Here is a 23878-nt window from a genome sequence, read left to right on the forward strand (position 1 = left end):
TGCAGGTGACAGAAACCCGATAAAAATATTACAGGATTATTTTATCATCCAACATATAATTAAATTATAACAATTGGTTATGGTGGCTTCTTTACCTAATATTGGGTAGATTAAACAATAGGTTTATTCAATTCCCTTTCAACACACTAACTTCCAATACTAATATTTTTTTTAAATAATGACCTTAAAGGTGCTTTGGAGAAAAACACAGCGTAAAAAATAAAATTTAATTAGGTAATTCAGATAATTAATGATCTGTAAATTAATCAGATCTTTCAAGGGTATTTAATTTCCAGAAAAGTACCTAACTTGAATATATAATTTGCAGTTGACTTTTAAAAATTCCATTTCAGGCTCTACCTCCAAGTGCTCTGCCTAAAGGAACCCAGCCACTGCAGCATGAGATCACCACAGCCAAACAAAAAAGGCACTGTACTGGGCCCAACAGCACTTTGAAGACAGGATACCAACAATGTCAAAGTGAAATCCAGCACAGCAGAATAATTGTTTTGGCAATCCCAGTCCTCAGTTTCCAACCCCTTTTCTTGTTGTTATTTTAACCTAGAAGTCTGCAGCCCAGTACTCAACCCTTTGCTAGCAGAACTCCTTGCATGCATTGTAAATTATCCAAGTATTTTATGAAAGAGCTGTCACTTGAAGCATGTCACTACAAGCCTCTCTGAAACAGAAGCATCAGCCAAAGGGGTTCTCCTGCAGAACTCCCTGCTCTCACATTAGTTCTGTGTGTGTTTAAAGAGACAGTGTAAAGTGTCATCTTCCATCTCAAGTCAGCTGTTTAACTAAAACACGCCAAGGGGGCAGAACACGAGCCATGGCTATTAATAGCCTTGGCCATAGTAAGCAGTTTCTTACTGCAATGACTGGAGGAGGATGGACGAGCATGGACATGTCACTTAGAGCTGGTTCGTGTCTTCCAGGGATTTCAGGCCATCATTTTGCATAGATTTAATTCATTATAACAGGGGGTGGCTTCTTCTATAATGGAAGGGCTGGAGCTTAGAGCTGTTGACTCCCTTGAAGGCATAGAGGGCTTCCTCACAAGGGAAAGTAGAGGCGTGGGCACTGATCTTCTCTCCATGGTAACCAGTGACAGGACCTGAGGAAATGGCCTGAGGTTGTGTCAGGGAGGGTTAGGTTGGCTATTAGGAAAAAATTCTTCATTCAGAGGGTGTTTGGGCACTGACCAGGCTCCCCAGGGAACTGGTCACAGTCCCAAGACTCACGGAGCTCAAGAAGGGTTTGGGCAACACTTTCAGGCACAGGGTGGGATTGCTGGGGCTGTCCTGTGCACTGAGCTCCTCCCTCACTTGGAGCTGTCATAAATACATAAGGCAGCTGAGTGCAATTCCTTAACTAAGGATTAATCAGCACAGGAGGGAGCAAATCCATGCTTATCACTTCAAGTATTAGTATTCCTTACCACAAAATATTCACAAGCAGGATTTACAGCATGCAGAAGCACATATTCACTCTCTAAAAATCCTTTGCAGTAATTTTTAAAGCTGCTTTTTTTTTCTTCAAAATGTTTACAGATTATGGGTCACTGTACATAAGGAAAAATAAAAAACCTTAAGAGAGAGTCAAAAGGTGCCTAAACTTACATATATTTAAAGAAAATAAATTGCTGTGTGTGTGATTGCAGATACTCACTTTGTATGAAAACTAAAACCAAATACAAAGCATATCTGGAAACCTTGATTATTTTGCTGTCAGTATCAAAGATTCACACTACTGAAAAACTAAGAAACTGTCAGAATTCCGCATGTGTTTAATTTTATTTTCTTCTAGAGAAACCTGCTTGCATAATCTTCTCTAAATAATTAAACTGTATTTAATAATCACTGGAATTGTCAGAGAACAGTGAGGGAAAAAGTTATCAGTTGGTAAAAGAAATAAACATTTCTTTAAAAACACTAAGATTTGGAAGACTAGTCAGGGAATGTGTGTTTACATTCTTTCACTAAATGAAAAAGTCAGGAGTGGGTTAAGCCAGAATTGAAGGTGCAGAATAGCAACAACTTGAAATGTGGAAAAACAACAACCAGGAGAAAAACCAGGAGCATCCTGTTCTCTGCTTCCCCACTGAGAAATCATCCAAGAGAACACCTTTGACTGCAGCCCCTCCACATTTAATGGGAAAGCAACTCAGCAAGTCCCACTGGCACTGATTTTAATATCATGTCTCAGCAATGCTGATTGAGCCATGGGTCAGGCTTTGACCAACTTCATCACAAGCCAAAGAGCAACAGGATCCAGGGCAGAGCTACTGCTTCTTTTTGTCTACATCACCCTGACAGATACCTATGGATACCTCTCCCCACAAAAAACTCACATTCCACAGCAGATTCATCAAGGTGCACACAGCAAGTGGACAGGCAAAAAATTAAACCACAAAAAAAGTGCACACAGCCGCCAACCAACAACAAAACCATACACAACCCCTAATGCAGCACAGTGCACAAACTCACTACAACAGCACTGTTGCACATCTAAGAAAGCTTTTAAAGCAATACACTTCTATTTTTCTTTCTTGAGACAAAACTAATCTCTGAAGGACATGTAGCAATCCTCTCCCTACAGCAAAAACAGTCACCTTGTTTGGACTCTGGACTTGTCAGTTTTTGCACTTTCCGCACTGGTCTTGTAGCTTTCTTCTCTTTGTTTCTCTCACTAGATTTTCCTTTCACTGTTGAATCCTCTAAAAACAAACAAAAGCTGTTAAGTGATATCCCACAGGGGAGAACATAGAACAACAAGCTTGCTTCAGCATTTGAAAAACCAGAACTCAGAGAAACACAATAGAATTCGCTGACTTTCCCAGATTATACACCCAGATCAATGACTTCCAGTCCAGCACTTTAAAATCCTCACAGCATGGGAATTTTAAATCAAGGTCTGTTTACCTATGCCCTGGAAGGCAGTGAAGCCACAGCAAGACCATAACAGATATTTACAAAGTTAATTTTAAATTCTAAAAGAAATGCTGGCAGTTTAATTATAAACAACTGTTTATATTAAACAACAACTTGGTTCTCTTCTGCTACAGATATTACATTTTACTGCTCTAATGTTCCACAAAGACATATAGTTCCTGAACACAGGGGCTGCTGCTTCCACATTAATACATGACAGCACATTCAGCACAAGAGGAACTCTGTGGCCACTGTTACCACTGTTTTCTGGTTCCTCCTCTCTAAAGAACGGGATCAGACAACCTCAAACAATGAAGATACAACCCCCTCTATGGATAGATTGAACCTTTATTTAGATGCCAATGCAAACATTTACAGCCCCTAATTTCATGTGAATCCACTCTCTGATGGAAGCATCAGAGGCAGAACAGGTTATATTTCAAAGATGAAGGAATGGAATTTTTGGAGTCTTTCTCACCCTTAGGACCCTTTCCTTACAAATTTTCCAGCTGCCTTTAAGGCTGACAACAAAAGCAGGTAAAAAAAATCAATGCACTGAGTACCAGAAACCTCAGATTGCATTTGCAGAAAGTTAACATCCTCCTCTCCTCTTTTAGCAACAAACAGCCCTTTCCTGACTCCAATAAAGTACAGGCTGCTTCCCACTCTGCTCCTGTTACAGCAATTTTGTTCTAGTATGGCAAATCCTGAACATCTTTAAGACAAAATTTCTGGAAACTTGGGGTCCATACTTTAGCCTAACTGCTATACAAAGATGAAGACATTCTGTATGATCTGTGCTCATACATAAAAATCTTTCTGTTGGAAAGAACAGTGCTGCTGTAGATATTAGAGATATAACAGATTATTTCAGCACTAGAGAGCAAAGAACAGTTCTGATACAACTGACTGTACACACCCAAAACACCACATGGTGTAAATTTAATATAAAAGTAACACATGGATAGATAATCTGACAACCTAAAAATACATTTACAGTATATATTATGTGCAGCACCAGCATTTGTTTACTAGCAATCAGCCATTCAGTATAATCTTTTCAGCTCTGAAAGGAGACATGTTCCACAACAGCTGTTCTACACATGGCATCAGGACAGAAGTGTGGATCAACACACACAGCTCCTTCCTTTTGTAGGCACTGGACACATGATCCAAATGCCTTTTAATTGGATCTCTTCAACAAAGCTTTAAAAAAAAATGAATTTCTATAAACAGCTTGTTATGCTTGCCAAAAATAAAAAAGAAAGCTAGTGTAGATTAAAAGTCTGTGGAAATTTGGCATTAATTTCACAGACTGAACTGAACAGCATATTTGCAAAATAATTTTATTGAAAAGGAGCATCTCTTCTTTCTGATCTATTTTTAATGAGTGATTCCATAAAAAGTCCTCAGTAAGTTATCGAGTTGTACAAGGAAAAAAGACAAATTGGTTTATTACTATTTAAATCTCAATGCATTTTCCTTCAGTCTTAAATGTTTTGAGCAAAGAGAAAAGGTATTCTTAATAAGTAAGCTCTTAGTGTAAAACTAGAGGTTCTATGAGGTTTTTATTTTCCATTCCCTTCCATTTTATTCACCTGATCTCTTCCCCTTCCACCAACTCAGCCAGTCAGAGGCATTTCAAGCTTACAGCACTTTACTGTAACCAGCCTAGCAAATTAAAAAAGCACACTTGGGCATCCTCCTCCAGCTTACCCAGAGAAAAAGAGCTGCCAATGGTACTGCAGTTTTTCAGAGTGAAAGATGAATAAAGATTGTGTCTTGGAGCAGTACATTTGAAAACAGAAACCAAAAGTGGGTCTTGGCCTTTAAACCAGTACATTGTACTCATTCATGCAAACACATATAAAAAAGACACAAAATTAAACAAAAGTGATTCTAATGGAGACTTTCCTTTTTCCTGTTTCAAAGAAATGCCATTATTTGGCATTCTTTTCAGTACTGTTTTTTTTTATTAGAAGTACTTGAATGAGAGAACTGGGAGAAGAACTTATTTTGTTGTTGTTTTAGTGTTCAGTAGATTATTCTTCCCGTGGAGAGAATTACAATATATTTAACACTCATTGCTTCAATTTTTTGTTTCTATGACTTTGTAGACATGTACAAATATTTCTCTGCCTATTAGAGAAGGTTGTGTGGCTTAATCAATTCCACTTGTGGCTCACCTTTTAACTGGCGTGCAATATCTCTGTAAAGCTCCCGACTAATACGAAACTCATCTGCACGCCAGATCTTTCCATCTGGAGTGCGAATCCTTGTTTCAGCAGGATTGAAACCTGAACGTAAACGATTCAAGAGTTTAAAATAACTGCATAAAATGTAAATACAGCTTTGTCAGAGTGGAAGGGATGGGAAACTGCCAAGTAAAAAAAGTAACTATGTCAATTTCTAATGCTAAATTAGAAGAAAGCAATATACCAGTCTGACACTTGCTCACAGTTGAAAAACAGCAGAATGGGTAAGGAAAAGATAATTAAAAATGTGAAAGATTGTTTGAGTCAATACAATGTTGCTAAGCTCTGAGACCATTAAAAAAATTATTGCAATCAACCAAAACACCAGTGAGCTTCTTTTTATAATAATTCTAAGAAAAGACAGGAACAGCCTCAAAGGAATTTGCACTTCAGTAATTTAGCAAGAATTTCTTTTTACTTGTGATCTGCGATCAAACCATGCACCCCCCATATTGCCCAAAGAGAGCTATGAGCCAGTTCCATACTTTGAAATGTTGCTCAGTGGATTGAGCTCTGCTCCCTCACCCCGAACAGGCTGCAGGGAGGGGATGTGCACCTCCGTACCTCTGTATGATGGAGCAGCAGGCACAGCTGTCACCTTCCTGACCTTGGGAGTCACCGTGTTCTCCACGTTAGTGACCACAACAGGTTGCTCAGCATACCCCAAGTGCTGCCCTCTGCCACTGAGCTCCTCAGAATGCTCCCACTGCTTTCGGATCCTCTCCTTCAGCTTTTCCAACTTGGCATCGTGCTGCCGCTGCTTCAGGATTTCCAGCCTATGAGCACTGCAAATACTCGTGGCAGAAGAGGAAGACGCTTTCAGCTCACTGTCCTGGGACGTGATACTCTGAGAAGCTCTAGTGCTACTTTCATCTCCCCTGGAACCACTGCTTTTTTCTTCTTCCAGTCTTGAAAGTGCTGCAACTCTAGGAAATGCCTCATTGCTCTGCAAGGCGTTGATTGTTGGTTGGTCATTCAGGTACCTCACGACGGTCCCATCTGCAGCAGAAGGGAAGGGGCTGGCAAAGCCTCTGCTGTGCCGATCCCGCTCGTCCCGCTCATGTGCCAGACAGGCTGGGAGTTCACTCCTCCCTTCTGCTTCACTCAGCTCCAAACTAGACAGCAGTTGTTTGGCCTCGAGCTGGCTAGAACTGTGGTGAGACAGAGAACTATATAAATCCCTGATGTAACAGAAGGGGGAAAAAATTCACCATCAGAAATATAAATATAGGACCTTCAAACTCAGCAATCAGCACATCAATAAATCATCAACTAAATAAATTACTTCCTCTACCTTGGCTCCACTTAAAATGCAAGTTCTTTTAAAGTCTGATCACCTCACATTTAATAGTGCAAGTCTAATGAAACAGAAAGAGACTTGTGTTCAAAATTTCAATTTGTTGCATGCTGTCTGAAAAGAACTATATATAACATTGAAGACTAGAAAATCACCAAGCAGTAATGTCACCCTTCAACTTAAAAAAGCCTTAAATAACAAATATAGAACTTAAGCATAATTAGTACATGAGCTACTCAATTAACAGAATTGACCCAAATCAGTCTCACATGCAACAAGGAGGACCACCTCACAGCTGACTCAAGTAGTGGAAAAAGAGGCCAAACTTTGATGTCAGGATAATAATCATGTTCCATGACCTGTTCTGTGTTCTGTACCACTTTTGTTCCATGAGAAGCTATTCTTATATGAGTTTCTCACACTCACAAAAATGGGATGTAACTTTAGTACTAGTTCTAGTAACACTAGTACTACTCTTGCTCCACACTGTCTTGGTAACACATATGGGAACATATGCTGAAGAACTAATGAAACAAAGCTGGAAAAGTGTAAGGAAACAGTATTTTTGGTTCTTATTACTGAAACTAAATACCTATCAAATCCATCAGGTCACTAAGGCCACAGTCATACCACTTGATGACCCAGGCCCATTTCAAAACAGTTGACTTTAAACTCATATTCACTGAGTAAAAAATAAATTTGCAATATTTACTAGTAAGTCCAACAACACATGCTGTCATGTGGGTAGGTGGGAGGAAGCAAACCAATTTTTGAGGAGGTGTCAAAAACACCACTGTTAGCTTAAATCTAATCTTAGCATGTTTTTCTTCAATAGTCAGCTGTCCCAGCACTGACCTGTACGAAGCCAATGGCTCACGAAATTCCACACGACTGCATTTTTTCACATTGCTTTCCAGAGTGGTTGCTCGAAGAGGGCTGCGTGAAGACTTCTCCTTGCTTGATTTATTTTGGCTGGAGGATCGGGAACCTGAAGCAGAAAACAATGAATGTTCTATTTATCTGGCACTCTAGAAAGCTCCTGGGGTTGAATCATTGACAGTCTTTCTTGGGTTGGAGCAGCTCTCTCTTTCAACAAGCTGATTCAACAACTAGGTGCAAGGCTTGAAACAATGACCATACTTGAAGAGAGATAATAAAGCTTGAAGATTAATTATAAGTAATTAAATCTGCAAAGTTGGCTGTGTTGCCACTAGAGGTCGATCTGCCTCTTCATCAGTAGCACACTACCAGAATGCTCTTAGTATATAAAATGAGGGCTTATATATATTTGCCTATAAGCAAATGCTCTCCTTCAGTCAGATAAGAGAAGCACCAGATTTAGCAAACTTCCTGTCAGAGTGGGATATCACTGGTCACTCACAGTGTGGGGCAAGTCCTGTCACCCTCTCTAACCAAGAGACTGGGATAGAACACTCTCCTTCCCAAGCTCAGAGAAGGAAACATTGGTTTCTTCTGGGCAATTAGAGTCTCAGGAATAAAGACCACAGGCAGGAGAAAAGCTGGGGGCAGGGAGAACCCAAGCTTTCCCAGAATGCAGTGGCTTTATGCTGCCTTACACATTCTCTCCTCAATAATACATACCCTTCCTGCTGCTCTTCCTGCTGGCACTAGCAGAGGGCTTCTTGGCATCCATGACTGAATCGAACACAGCTGTGCTGGTGGGAGCTATTTCCAATTTGTTCTCTATATGACGTAGCTAGAATAGGAAGATAATGCAAGTTAGAACACTGTTTTCTGGTTTTAAGCTATATTTTTATTTCCCCCAAACATGACAAATTTTTCCTATCTCACAATGAATCAAATTGCAGGCAAGAGCAACTTCAGAAGGCAGACATTGCAAAACTGTATGGTCTTATGGCCAGAAACTACTATTAAGTTTTGTTTAATAACATTATCTAAATTAGGTTTTGTTCTCTTAAATAACCTGTTTTGAAAAAAATTAATAATGTGCCATTCAGAGACTTAATGCTTGGCCTGAATAAAATATTAATTCCACTTGAAAAAAATTCTGCAATACTCCCTTACAAATGGAGCATGATACCAATTGCACATGTAAAATTTCACACTGATGCTCAGCTACTGAGAAAAAAGAGGGACAAGGCTATGGGAAAGAGCTGAATTCCATGCAAATGCAAAATGCTTGGCCTCACTGAAGCCAGGTTTCAGAAACTACTACATCATCTTATGGACCTAAGTTAATTCCCACAGAAATACAGCAACCCCAGTGCTCAGAATGGAAAATTATTAAATACATTGGTGTTGCCTCAGTTTCTGACTGGTTTGAGTGAGGAGGGGGGAGGTATTTTTCCAAGTTTTCAGAAAAACATGACATTGCCACTTTGTTAAATAAAAAAGGTATTAAGCTTGCTGTGGCAAAAGCTTCTCTTCGTGTGCAGAAAACTTTTTCCAAGATAAAACAATGTTCAACATTTAAATACTCCAACAGCTTTGTGCTATTCACAACTTGTTGAAGAAACAATCACTGAGTAAAATAATGCTTTGGTTAAAGCTTTTGTAGACACTAACTGATTTGAAAATGAGTTTAAAAAAACCAAACTGAACAACCCCAAAGGAAAAAAAAGAAGTAAAAAAAAAAGTACTTACAGCAGCCTTAGTCTGAGAAAAAGAGGCCCATGCTGCAGTTAGCTCTTCCAGGGCAGAAACAAAGGAATTAATTTCTCATTAGTACATGAGAAACAATGAAATTAAATGTTACTTCAAAACAATTTTCATGCTCTTGCTAATCAAGTTCTTTTCACAACACAGTTCCCACCTGTAAATCTCCTCTATGAAAGACTGCTACCAGTCAAAGCTCATCTTAGCAAAGCTATAAAGTATTTAATGTAATATATTATGAGTTCACTAAGTTAGGTTGAATGCATGATGACACCGGAAATCAAATCCACCGCATATAATAGAAGATGTTTAGAAGATAAAATGAAGCTGGTTATCTACCCCAACATAAATACTTTCTATTTTTCTATTCTACTACAGTTTAACTACCTTTTCTTTCCCCCTTCCATTTTCTTCTCCAGTAAACTAAGCATGAATACATGGTCATTGAAAGACTCTACTCAAAACCCAAGCTCCGAACAGCAGAATTATGAACAGTAATTTTTCTGAACTGTACACCCTACAAACAAAACAGAAACAATGCTTGTGAACAAGCAGGAGGCACTAACCCAAGCCTTTTCATCTAAACAGACAGCACTTATTCTATAAGCAATTGAGCTCAGGAGGATGTAGTAGTGTTTTCCTCTATAAATATTTACTTCCTCAGTTCCCCTCTTTTGTTTTCTAATGGTTCTTACAATCTAATAGTTTATAAAACACAACATCCACGCGTCAGAACCATGGAGAGTAGTAGTAACAGATTTGAATAAAATAATCTCTTCCTCATAGTAAAAAACCTGCCAATTTCATTTCAGGCAAGATACAACGACACAAAGGAAGAGGGTTAGGGAAGCAGCACAGAAACAACTTTGCTTTGACTTCTAGAGATGGGTGCTTCTTGTCCACAGAACACTACAGCTTCAAAAAGTAGGCAATTTTTAAAGAAACTGATCATACCACAGGAAATAATCACCATAATGTTCTCTGACAGGTAAAATAATAATCTTTCTCTACTTTCAAAACAGCTTCTGGAGTCCAGTTTTGTCACACTGGAGATCATATGATCGATCTCGAACCACAGGCTTAGCACGCGACTCAGTTGCTCTACATAGGAGACCTTTCTTCCTTTCAGGGAAAATTTTTTCAGGGAAGTACTGTAATTTTTAAATTTTTCTGCCCCCTCCCTTCCTAAATTAGAGTAATCATAACAGTAAAAAGCTAAACGATTTCTTCAACTAAGGGAAACAAAACTGCTATAAAAGTCAAACACTGTGGAGATGCAGTGCTGCTATTCAAATGTCTTCACTACTCTGAAACTGAGCAACTGTCAGAGGCTCTTCCTCACTTCCTTCAAGAGCCAACAGTTCCCAATTTCTGCTCCTGCACTGCTCCTCCTCTATGGCACTTTAAAAAAACCTGTCTCTGTGCCATCCTGGCAACCGTATCACAGGCTGGCAACTGCTAATGCAGATCAGCAAATACTCTGGAGATCAGAGTACAAAACTGCTATCTGCAAAAAAGAAGCCACAGAACACATGCTCTTAGCTCCCAAACTGAGGCAGGAGAATGCTTTCTGGAACCATTCCCCAAAGTTTCAAACAACTCATGACAAAATATCTCCCCAAACAAGGCAATAGAACAGAGAAAACCCTTACCTCTGGTAGAATCCTTGCTTTGGTTATGCCTCAGATTTTGTAGAGGCACCTCATTAGATTTGTTGCTCCACATTGTGTCAATTTACCTAAAAAAAAAAAAATAGTCATGTAAGAATCAAAGAGGTATAAAGTATAAGCAAATCTATCTTAGTCTAAGGAGAACATAACCTTGATCATTATGATGAATGTCTGTCTCCTCTGATGACTTAAAACCTTCATCATTAACAAGGTCAGATAATCAGCATGAAATCACAGATGTAGTCACAGCTTCCTGCAGAAACCATGTAATTCCATGGATAAAGAAGGGTTTGATTTTGTTCTCTGTCATCAAGAAACATTAACTTGATAAAAGGAGGCCCAGAGGTCGATGCAATTTAGATCAGAGTAACAAGCATGGCAGCAAGTCTGAAGAAGTCCACACTGGAATACTGCACACCCAGACCTAACACAGACAGCAGCACAGGTCTTGAACCTATAAATGCTTGGGGAAAATACCCAACTCCACCAGTGACAGAATGAATGTGCCACCAATCTCTGTAAAAGGAAAAGGCACAGCAGAATTGCGTGCCAGGACACTACAGCCAGGAAAAAAGACAAGGCTGGTGCCACTGTTGTTTTCCTGTGAACTTTGAAGTTAAGACTCCCAGTGAATCTGAAATTAGGGCAAACTCCCAGCCACTATCACCTGAATCTGAAATTAGGGTGAGCTCCCAGCCACTATCACCAAAGCAGTTTTTATAAAGGAGAAAAGGAAAAAAGCAGACAACAAAAACTCGGCACATGCTTACTGAGCTGTCTTCATAACACACTGACAACACTTCTGCTATGGAAAGAAAAAAATCAAGTGACCACAGAATTCCAACAGGAAGTTCCAGATCTCTGAAGGAGTCATAAAAGCACATTCTCTTCTCTCTTCTTTCATGAACTCCCAGATGTAATTTTCCTTATTTTTTAATTACTGAAAATCTCTTTTGCTCTTACTTCCCTACACTGTGTGCCACATAAAAAAGGCAATCAAATATAAAGATCAATCTTCTGGTAAAAGCAGACCAAAATTAACACTAACTACTACTTACTGAAAGAGACTTTTGCCCATATATTTTGTGACAAGGATTCTTATCATACATGGTTTTAAGGATACTCATAGTGACCAGCAGTAAAGTTTGGTCTTGCATTCAGTCATATATCCTGTATTTAAAGTAGCAAATTGTCTCAAAAAACTGCTTTATGCCCCAGGAAAAGCTATCAATAATAAGAACACAAGTCTTCAAAAGACCTTTAGTTGTAACTTCCTTTGATGAGTTCAAGTAAATGTTTGAAAGAGTAAGGAAAAGGCATGTAAGTTTATATATGTAGGTACAGAAACACAAAAATTCAGAACTTCTAGAAGGGAAGGGTTGGTGTTAGTTTTTAAGTATCCAATAGTTATGGGCATTAAGCCAAGTGTAGTTAGAAAATTCTACTCCTAGGACAGGTGCTGAAGAGTTCACGCATGCAGAACAGCACTTTGTGCCTCACATCATACATGCTGTAAATCACAGCACTGCCCTGCACTGGAAATCATCCAGCTGATCCTCTCCATCATTGGAGAAAAGAGCTGTTGGGCTAGAAATGTAGAAAATAAATATTAACAGAAATGAGGGAATTTTCCATAGAGAACTGATTTTGAGAGCTGCTGAAAATACTGTATCATATGAGTATCAGTTTCTTGCCCAAACACATAGGTAACAAAGCCTACTCAATATATATACTTAGCATAGGATAACTTCTGGACAAGCAAACATCTATTAAAGGATTAAATATCCATATTCATGTAATTGCTTGGGATTTATTCTTATCATTAGAAGTATTGGTATAGATAAGAAAACTTAATCAGGGACCACAATTGTTCATTTTATTTTACATGTACAAATATATATAGTTTATTTTAGGACGCCCTGTGAATGTAGAATTGTAACACATTCTATGTATTCCTTAAATCTATATGAAAAGTACCAGATTAAACAATCTGAAATTGCTTGTTAATAGCTCTCATCCTGACACAAAAAACTGCCAGTCCTTCACCTGCGCAGCACAGAACTCATTCAGACAGTGAAAACACTTTAGAGAGGATCTTATATAGTGCACCTTATACACAGTGTACCAGACACTGAGTTATTCCCAAGGTGTGTGCTGGTGATCACCAGTGGTCAATAATTCTATCTCAACTCCTTCAGAAGTCTCTCATGCCCCTGAGCAAAAGGTCATTCAAGCTCTCCTCCAAGCTGGGAAGAAATCAGAAAGCATCTTGCTGTACTTATCCTAAGGCACACCTGCAGAACCAGCTCCAAGTGTAAAGTTGGACCCTCACTGGCTTCAGAGCAGCCCCTGAGATTCACTGAGCAGTTTTGTTCAACTCAGGCTGCTGCTGATGGGAAAAAAAAAGCCACACCAGAACCGAGCACTCTGGAGCTGTCTACAGTTTCAGGAAGGCAACACTGCAGCAGTTTTCAGTCCTGATGTAAGCATAACTCTGAGGTTTTGGGGTTTAGGTGTCTCTCTCCCAATTCTTTGGAAGGGTGGGGCAAATTGATGAGCTTTTCAAAACCTACATACAGATAAATTGTGTTGATTCCCATAAGCTTTTGAATTCCTAGATATTACTAAAATAACTTCTCTCTGTTGCTACAGCTGACATGAATAAGCAGCACTCTATTAAAAAAAAAGTACAATTCAATATCCTGCCTCTGCAAAAATTTCAAGTAGACAGAGAATATTCTTTAATGTTACCAAGAGTACAAAAAGGGGTGGGGAATAAAAAAAGAAAAAAATCCAGACACAGTTACCATGTCTGTTTATAGGACTTGCATGCAGGATAATAAACCAGTTAAACACTAAAATACATTGAAATTAATACTGATCAGAGAATAACTACTAAGCAAAAAATTATATTAAGGAAATTAAAATTATTTTTAGATACATTTTCCATCAATACAAAGTTGTCTCAAAGTCCCATGAATAACTTTTTGATAAAATACATAAAAACTACATTCTGAAATTATTGCTTCAAAGAAATCTCATTCTGCTACACTAAATCACCATCTCTATTTAATACTGACCTTAAACAAAGAGACTGAACTCAAAAGATGAAATGCCAAAGAACTTCTGAGGAGACAGCACTGATGGCAAAAGGTTATCTGCAGGCTGGATAAAGCTTTGAGAATCTTAAGATTGTTGGAAAAAAGGTGGAAGACTACAAATCAACAGAACTAATCTCATGGTTATTGGATTGCTCCCTGGGAGACACAGACATCCCACACAGGTCCATTCAGGGCTGGCTTGCCAAGCCCCTCCTTGGGTGAGTGATTAAGATACAAACACCATTGTGTTCTGATGTTTCAATGTCACATCAAGTGCTCATCTCATTCTTTATTCACGTGTCCAAAAAAAAAAACCAAAAAACCAGTACACAAGAGAAGGCACAGCAGAACTGCTACAGACGAGGATCTAAGAGGAGACATGAAAGGAAACAATATATTCCAAACTCCTGGAAAAAACTGGATGGGGGGATGGATACAGGACCTGACAACCACTCTCTTCTACAAACACTGCTCCTACAAGAAGACACTGAAGAGAACTGACAGATCAGAAAATGCACAAGAAAGCACCGGAAAAGAGGAAATGGAAACAAAGAGAAAACCACTGCCATGTAAAAAAGGAACATGAGAAACCCACACATTTAATACTGAACATACCCAGGGTGGCACTGAAAGGTACAAGGGGTCAACATAGTTAAGAGCACAGCATTATTAAAAGAGCAGGGGATACAAAAGCAGAATATGCTTGCCAAACATACATAAAAATGTTAAGAGATTAAAATCAAGACTGGGAAAAAGAGAAAGAAAATTGTGAGAGAAGCAACAGGGATATAAAATGGAAGATAATGAGAAAGCTAGGAAGGTGAGAGAAATGCAAAGAATTTTTAAAGAACTGGCATAGAGAGCAGCAAAAAGGAAGAAAAGAAACTTGTTTATTGGTCCAATTGGGAAGTTTTTTCAAAGACCCTTGGTAAGTCTTTTTTTCCTTAGCAGCACAGACTTAGTAAGAAAAGGAAAGAGGAAACTCAGAAGTCATGGCACTAGAACAAGGAGGAGGAAACTGAATTGTGCAGATTCAGAGAAGGAAGACAATGTGAGCAAGAGATCACCCACTGTTGTTTTCACTAACATTACATGGTTAAGGGAAAAAAGAAACAAAACCGAGTATGCACAGGGAACAGTATTCCTCAAGGCTTTGTTTCTTATAAAAATACAAGGGATACTAAATGAAAGGGATACCACAAAAGAAAATATGAAGGTTTGCTAAAAGTATGGAATGAAACAAGTTATTAACATTGACTTCTATGGGCTATTCTCAAATGTTTTATCTACGTAGTGGCAGATTTTGCTACAAACTGGGTACACAGTGCACAAGGACAACATTTCATACAGTTTAAGCAAAAATAATGCATCAGTGCCAATAAAAGAAATAATCTTTTCCTTTCTAATGCCTGGGTCTCTCTTTAACTTATTCAGGCAGAAAGTCAATGGGCTTATGTGGTAAAGCAAAGTGAACTGGAAGTCTGGTACAGGCTAAAAGAATTCTGCCTGTTCTTTTTGCTTTATTAGTTCTACCTATGTCATACTGGAAGCAACACCTTCCATGCCAGCAGAACGAGAAGGGATGGAAACACTGGTGAACAGCTGGATCAGTCTCAGTCCTGTACTGGCTGCTGCTCCCCAGGAGCAAATGTGCCAAGCTGCTCTTGTGGGACTGAGCAAAACAAGAACCATTCACCTTCTTCTCCCCAGTGGAGATAGCACTGGAGCTCAAGGACACCCTGGCCAGCGTGTCCCACTGCACCCACACATCACACAGTGCACACTTGTCTGTGGAGGAAATGGACACAGACACAAATAATGGGTTTTTGGGACGGTTTTTCCTGTTTGCAAAAACGTTTTAAGTTTCCATGTATAAATACAAAGGTGACTTTTGAATCTCAAAAGACCCTCTGGAGCTCCTGTCTGTGCAGCTAAAGCTCTGCACTGCTGGCAGTAACAGACACAGGTAGACAGGCACAGGCAAACCCAGTCAAGCAAATTGCTTTGCTGAGCCAGTCCACTGAAAGTGATGGAAATTATATTTAAAGATGCCAGAAACACTTCCCATGTCTTCTCAAATACCACAAAATACAATTTATTATTATATGCTTGAGTCTGGAATAAAAATAACATTAACCTACTCGTTTTTCCAGAATCCAAGTCCTTACCATATTGCATTATCTCACTTAAAGAGAGTTAAAATTAACCATAATACATTGTTCTAAGACTTGTTTTGGTTATGTATATGGGCTTCTAAAGTGTTTTTTGATACAAGAGTGACATATTCTTTCTTTGGCCAGAGCATATTTTGAGCATACTTTGCCTTTCAACATTATCAGATGCAGGCAATGTACCGACCTTCCTCAGGACTAAGGACAAATTCCAGCACAACAAACAAATGCATGACATGTTTGTCCAAAAAGCTCCACATCTCCAGAATCTCCAGCTGACACTGCAGAATGAGGCAGGTCCTCCCTCCACCTTCTTCCAGTGCTCATTTATACAATAAGCTTGCAAATGAAATGTAAAGGAAGTGAACACCAGCAATGCCCAAGGAGCTCATGAATGTTAGCTGCTCTGAGTGATCTAATTTTAGATAATATTCAATATTTTGTCTTGCAATACAAGCAGTATATATACCAGAAGAACTCACATTCCAAATATCATTACTTCGGAAAATAATTAAAACAGAACAAAAGCTTCATAAGTAAAAGAAATTAAATTTGATCTGTCTTAAGCTAGATAACAAGAAAATTTTAAGGATACTAAGGCAGTACCAAAAAAGAGCAATCAAGATACACCACACACTTGCAGACAGAAGAGCACTTAAACATTTCAAAGCATGTGCCACTACCTCTAGATTTTAACCAGGAAGATAAATTATATAAACACACATCCATCAAATGTCAAAAGAACCCAGTAGAAAATACAAATATGTTTCCTGAGTTCTATGATTAAATCACTGGCACGAGCCAGCTACTAAATTTGCATCCAAACCATAGTGCAGATTTCTCTGTAAATGAAACATTTCTGTATCTGATTCTTTCCAACTGTATGCTGAGAATGGACATTTACCACATTCTCTTGCTATGAAAAGACAAAAGTGTCTCTGCTTCATCACAAGTGATGAAGAAGTGATAAAAAAATAAAACTGGTCCTAAAAAGGGATTAGTGGTTCTACTGAAATTGAATGTCTTCCTCTGCTGCACCATGTGCCAGGAGGTACTCTGAGGAAATCTATTGAAATGAATGTTGTGACAGCTAGTGTAACTTGATTCATTGTTCATGAAGAAACCAGAGTACAAAGGCACAGAGAATGCATCCATTTATTAAGGAGATGCACACAAGGCTTTGCCTATCCATTCACAAGTTCTGTATTTTCTTTGACTTCAAAGATCTTAGCATTTATGAGAGAGAAGAAAATACCCCAGTTCCTAGAACCAATAAAACACTCCTGCATTTTCTTTCCTCAGCCTTCAAAACAAGACTTCATTCACTGGTTCCACCTCCAGTTACCAGAAACTGCACATTAGGAGATTTCAATTCTTGCAGCCCATAATAAATCCATTCAGCAGAATATGCTCAAATTCTTCAGGTTCTGTCTCATCTCACAAGGAACACTCCACGGTGAGGGAGTCTTCTTAGAACTGACAGGCAATGCCCTCTGCCAGGTACAAGAACCAGACCTGTTCATTTTGACAAAGACAGCAGCTTTCAATGTCTCAACAGAACCATAAGCAGAGAAGCAACTTTACCTGCAGCTGTGTCAACTGCAGGATGACCACTGTTTTCTTTCAAAGCAGAATAAAGTGCATGAAAACTTTGGGGAAGATGTTCCTAAAGCCACCTTCTCACCTTTGATGCCTTTCCTCAGAATTGTATTTAGAAGGAGCATCTCAATAGCAACACAAGGTGTCAAAACACCCCAAACAAAAAAACTTCATGACAAGCTGAGCAGTGACCACCAGATCTGTTTCTGATCCAGCACTGCAAAGGCAGATACCGGTACTCTGCTAAAAGAATTTTTCTTGATCTAGCTAAAAGTAGCATGTTTAAATAACACCATCCCTTTAAAAGTTTTTCTGTTTCAGTATGAGAACTCCACATGGTGCATTGCCATGGATGTGACCTAGTGAGAAATTCTGCCATCGGTGAGAAGTGTTCTTAGGAAGCTAAACCAGCCAGAATTTCTGTTAGCATTCACTAAGTTTCAATTGACCTGGTATAATTGATTAGTTCATTTATTTGCTCTATTCTTTCTCTAGCATATTGACAAAGGTTTCAGACTTAGGCACACAAGTAATTTTATTCTCAATGGAGCAGTCCATTAAAGCCTATTATATCATTAGCACAATGATACACATCTATCCTCCAAGTACTTACATCTATGGATAAATTTTACACTTCTGCTGTAATCCAGCCACACGCTTAATATATTGACTGCACTGGGAAAGTTTTCTTTCTGCACTCAACTACCAAAGTCCTCCTTTTATCACTACTGTATCACTACACCTGATCTTATATTAACACTCATATTGATTTGAATATCACTAATTAGTCTAAGTACATCAATAGCAGAGTTAAACAGTTCTGCTGTACTGATAAAAAGGTGGCTCTCTGATATAAGTTTTCAAGGCGGAGTTGAGCAGATTTAGCAGTGATGAAGGGATCCACATACTCCTTGCTACCTTCTCTAGCATGTCACTCTGTCATAGATGCAATGCTTACCTGAGCCAGTTCAACTCACTAACCTGGCAGTAAATTAACAATTTTTCTTTCATGGTGACTTTTCTTTCAGTTTATCATGTTGTTGCCAGGACAGGCAAACTGGGAGGAAAGATGCAGCATCAGGCACATCACACCATTCATGTTATGTCGTGCAGCTTCATTCACCTCCCAGAGATGGTAACACAGAATAGATCCAGTGCTGTGTGCACTGACACTCCTGATTTCAAACCTAACGGGAAGCACATTAATAGGACTGCAGCCTCATCTGAGCACTCTACAGTCCATGGGACTAAACCCATTAATGACTTTATCCACAAGTCTGCTCGATACATGGAAACCTTTTTAGCAGAATGCAGCTCTATGTCTGGTAGAGGGGTGAAAGGAGACACAAAGTTCATTACATCCAAGTCAACAAAACCTTCAGTACAGATGTAGCAACTCCAAGATTACATTCTTACCCATTTAAGGGATGCTTTTGCCGTGGTGACAGAAATTGCCAATAAAGTTATTTCAAGACACAGAAGACATGATCCACGTTGAGACTGGTTTATCAGTACAGTGCTCAAACCTGAGCTATGCACCAAAGCTTAGTAAAACAAACCCACCCAAACAAGATGTTCTATAATTTTAAAATCACTTTCTTTCAGTCACCATCACACCCAGCCTAGGCAGCCTGCAAGATGATCCATGCCAATCAGCAACACAGAATCCTACAATGGTTTGGGATGGAAGGGACTTTAAAGATCATTAAGTTCAACTCCCGGCCATGGACACTTTCCACTATCCCAGACTGCTCCAAGACCCATCCAATCTAGTCCTGAGTACTTCCTGAGAAGGGGCAGCTACAGCCCTGTGAGCTCTGTGGAGAGCCTCACCACCCTCACAGAGAAGAATTTCTTCCCAGTGCCTAAGCTAAACCCAGTCTTTCAGTTTGAAGCCATTCCCACTTGTCCTACCTCTATAGTTCCCAACAAAGAGTCTCTGGTTTGCTTGCAGGTCCCTTCAGATAATGAACATGCCGTGAGGTCTCCATCCAACCTGCTCTGAACAGTCACAACGTTCTCAGCCTGTCTTTGCAGGAGAGGTGCTCCAGTTCTTTTACCAACTTTGTGGCCTCCTCTGGACTTGTTCCAACAGCTCCATGTCCTTTCTGGGGACACCTGAACTGTACACAGCACCCCAGGTGAGGTCTCATGAGAGTGGACCAGAGGGGCACAATCACCTCTCTCAAGATGCTGCCCACACTCACTCCTTTGGATGCCTGTTAATTTTCACCGTACCCTGGCCCCTTGCAGAAATGTGCCAATACTCCATAAATTAAGTTGCTCTGCTTAGTGGGAGCAGGATATATTCTGTTTAAAGTAGCGTCACTCACAGAAACCGAAGCCTTCAACAGTTTACAGTGTTCACCTGGCCACACCCTCAGTTGTGTCTCATTATCTCAAGCATTACCTAATGAAACTGTTGAAGCAACCAGAACTATAGCAAAGAGACAGCAGAACTTATCCCGACAGTGCAGACAGCCCGACAGAACACTGAAAACTTACATGCAAAGTAGTGAATCACATACAACTCTGCATGTTTGTCCCACAAACACTTTTGGTCACCGTACTTTGAGTTTTCAAATCAGCAGTTTAAGATGACAAACACCCCCTCCCAGCCAGAACCGACCAGTCAAGTGTTAAATTTTCAATTTCAAGACAGTGGATTGTTCATCTACACAATGAAGCTGTTTGACAGACAAACCTCCACCTGCAAACTTACACTTACTCCGTGCCAGGAGATGCTCAGCTGCTGAGCTACAGCTTATACCCAGAGACAGAAACAATCAGAGAATCAGCAAATGTCAAGGTTGGAGGAGACCATTAAGATCATCAAACATTTTAAACACCTCTGAGGATGATGACTCCACCACCTCCCTGGGCAACCTATTCCTTGCCTGACTACCCTAACTATCCCACAAAGACTACACTGAGAGCAGGCAATATACCACACAAAACTGCATCCACAGTGAAAAAAAAAACCCAAAAAACAACAAACCAACCCAGTCATACTCGCATAGAAGCCTCTATGGCTCCAACAGGCACAGTGAAAGGCACGCTGAAGTCAGAGAGCGCTCGGGGCAGATGCTGCCGGGGATGTCAGGAGGACTTTGAGCGATGCCGCAATGCCGGGGCAGGACGCCCTGGCACAGCACCGGCACACATGGAGCAAAGCGCACATTTAAACTTTAAAAGCGCCACCCCCGTGCTCGGGGTGGCTCCGAGGGCAGCGGGGCCACAGAGACAAAAGCGAAAAAGACAACAGCGAAACGGAGCACCCCAACCCTCTCCGTTCAGCCGCCACCCCCCGGCACGACAAGCAGCGGAAAACAAATTAAAACTAGAAAAAGAAAGAGACTTAACGGGTGAAGCGGATGCCGCGGAGGCGCCGGAGCCGGGCGGAGAGGCCGAGCCAAGTGACAGCCGGCAGCTCCTCGGGCCGGGCCCGCCCCGGCCCCACCTCGCCCGACGCCCCGGCGGGGCGGCACCGCCGGCCGAGCGCGGCCTGGGGCGGCGGCGCGGGCCGCTCCCGCCGCCTCCTCACCTGGCGGACGCCCGCTGCGCCGGCGGCAGGACGCGGCGCATCCCGCGGAGGGCGGGCGCGGGGAGGGCGGCCCGAGCGCGGCGCGCGGCCCCTCAGCGGCCGCTCCGCGCCGCCATTACCGGCCCGCAACTGACACGGAGCGGCGGCGGCGGCGGCGCGCCGCAAACTCTCGCGAGAACCGGCCCGCCGCCGACCTTCCCGGCATGGCGCCGGCCGCCATCTTGGGCGCGGCGCGCTGCGCTGCCCTCCCTCAGCCGCGGGACGGCCTCGTCCTCCGCGGGTTCGCTCGGAGCTTTTCTTTCTCCCCTCGCAGCTCCACACGCTTGGCCTGCCGGGTCCGTGCCCTTGCGTTTCCTATTCGCAGCCCTGGGTGTTGGTGCAAGGCCAGGGCTTGGCAATGCTGACTGAACCCAGCGCTGATGTTGACATTCCTGAAGCGGCTCCAGCCGAAACTAGGGCACCGCTTTTTAGTCATTTGTGTTCACAGCTAAGTAATCTCTAGAAAAATAATTAATTTTTTTTTTTTTTTTTGCAAATGAAAGCGTCTCCAATTACACTCTCCCGAATTTAAATTTGAATAAACATTTGCGCAGAACTTCAGAGACATGACTGAGTTCCACGGGCTTCATTTCACTTTTATCACTCATTATAGACACGGAAGAATTTGTTAGCATACATGACTTCTAATGCATAGCTTCCACCCTGAAGATGCATTAAAACCACCCACGCTTCAAAAATAGATCTAAGATATTATCCAGCTATAGCAAAATTATTTCCACTGAAGAAGGAAAGTTATTAGGATAGGAAAAAAGAGTTTCTTTGTACAGTTATTTTGGGAATGTTCCCTTCAGGGCCTGTCTGCAACTTCCCCAGTCTGGTTTTCAGTCATTAGTGTGATTGTTTGGTGCCAAATTTCTTGGGGGAGCATGGGGGTGGAGAGTTATCTACCCCAAACACTAAAGGATCATGGTAACTGTCACAGCTATTTGGGTTTTTTACTTCACTAGAAAGGATTAACCTATTTGTACATAGCCCCTCCTCTAGTAAATGGTCATCATTTTGCATGTAAATTATTCCAGTATGGGAACATCATAGGAAAACACCCTAAATACTGAGAGATTACAGCTATGAAGTTGAGGCAATGCAGAATTTAATCACATCACAATTACAGGATACTAATTTAGCCTTAATTTGGGTATTTTACATATACAAACTAATTACAGAGTACATTTTCCTGCATAAGCATATGTCCTTTCAAAGAAGAGGTAAACTCAAGATGTCAGTGGTTAAACCTCTGGAAATTATTTTGTTTTGTCAGATGAGAAGAAAAAAATGCCCGAACATGGAAGGACAAGCACTGGTCCAGTGGGAAAGAGTGGCAAGTAGTGCCTAATTCCCTCCTGAGTCCTCAAAGAGCAAACTTGCTGCTCCCAAATGCAGGAGACTGAAAGTAATAAGAATAATAATGGCAATTTCAGTCAATGAAAACAATATTACTGCAATGTATGAGATTGCAGACTAGGGCAAATGAAATTATTACATTCCCCATCATCACATAGTGTTTGCTTAAATTTACTGCTTAATATTGCTGGACTGGCAGCCTATTTAAATTATTCAGCACTTTCGTAATATACTGCCTCTTTAATTATGCTTTTAAACATAGTTTCTCTTTTCTGCTTGGAAGTAGTTAGTCTAGTTTCACGCTCCTCCTTCTCATCTCCAGGCAAACTAGGCATCACATTAGGATTTTCTGAAACATGGAAATCATTTGGTTTAAATGGAATTAGAAAGCAGTGTTTGTATTCCAGTTTTGCTCCTATTTGCTCTCCGTACCTGCCAGTGGAACCTAACTGGTTTGAAAGTGAATCTTTTTCACTTTCAAAGATTCCCTTGCAGCGAAGTGGAAAGCTCTGATGGGCAAACATCCGACATTGAGAAGAGAAAGACATTGTCGTGGAAAACACAGTCGCCTTGTGAAATTCAGAAATAAAGGAAGCTTTTACCTGCACACAGCCCCAGGTGGGAGGACGGGAGGAGTGGAACTGCAGCTGGACGAGCTCCCTACAAGGCAAAGCAAGGCAGGGAACAGCAGCGAGCGCTGCCCCGGCGCTGCACGGAGGCGCTCAGCAAGTGAAGAGCAAAGAGCCACATTCTCATCTTTCACTCACTCGCTTATTGCAGCTTTAAGAAAGAGGTTTGGAAAGTTTTCCACTCCACACTGCTCTTGCACACCCCTTCTAAAATTAGAAAGGGGCAGCTGGCTCCTGCAGCCAAGAGCCCCCAGACTCCCTCCCCCCTTTCCCTGATTGACGTGGCTCCCAAGAGGCAGGGAGGAATTTGGGGAAGGGTGCTTCCACCTGTTGGACATGGAATGAGATTTTCCAGGCATACAATTATAAATCCAACTGTCAGGAGCTGACAATAAAACAGGACACAAGACAGCTGTGAGGACTACAGGACATCCCCCCTCCCTTCTCTGTACTCCTACGACTTTGCAGACCATCTGATAGCAGAAATAATGCATGAAGAATTATTCTCTTATGAAATAAAGGCATCGCTTCAGATTTCTTCCCACAGTTTTCCAACTGTACCACAGGGTCCTAACACAAAATCTGGCAAGTTGTTTATGTTTCATTACACCCCTCCAAAACTAGTTTTCTTTTCCCTAAAT

General features: G+C 40.9%; 1 protein-coding gene across 5 annotated transcripts in view; it reads right to left on the minus strand.

Annotated features, from left to right (window-relative positions):
* CEP350 (centrosomal protein 350) overlaps positions 1-21292 on the minus strand; it is a 68927-nt gene extending 47635 nt beyond the window's left edge. For 2 of the 5 annotated variants that reach the window (XM_021545953.3, XM_021545943.3), the window contains exons 1-8: positions 21208-21292; positions 10775-10860; positions 9111-9154; positions 8088-8202; positions 7341-7473; positions 5753-6369; positions 5120-5230; positions 2615-2719 (exon numbers count right to left, since the gene is read on the minus strand). In XM_021545953.3, the coding sequence (XP_021401628.2) occupies positions 2615-2719; positions 5120-5230; positions 5753-6369; positions 7341-7473; positions 8088-8202; positions 9111-9154; positions 10775-10847 (1198 nt within the window). In that variant the 5' untranslated portion in view covers positions 10848-10860; positions 21208-21292. Of the gene's footprint in view, positions 1-2614; positions 2720-5119; positions 5231-5752; positions 6370-7340; positions 7474-8087; positions 8203-9110; positions 9155-10774; positions 10861-20665; positions 20816-21026; positions 21139-21207 lie in introns of those variants that run through there. The other 3 variants (XM_021545951.3, XM_021545944.3, XM_077785287.1) reach the window with 3 other exon arrangements.
* Between the last annotated feature and the right edge of the window lie 2586 nt (positions 21293-23878).

This window comes from Lonchura striata, chromosome 9, assembly GCF_046129695.1.
Source record: "Lonchura striata isolate bLonStr1 chromosome 9, bLonStr1.mat, whole genome shotgun sequence".
NCBI classification, from domain to species: Eukaryota; Metazoa; Chordata; class Aves; order Passeriformes; family Estrildidae; genus Lonchura; species Lonchura striata.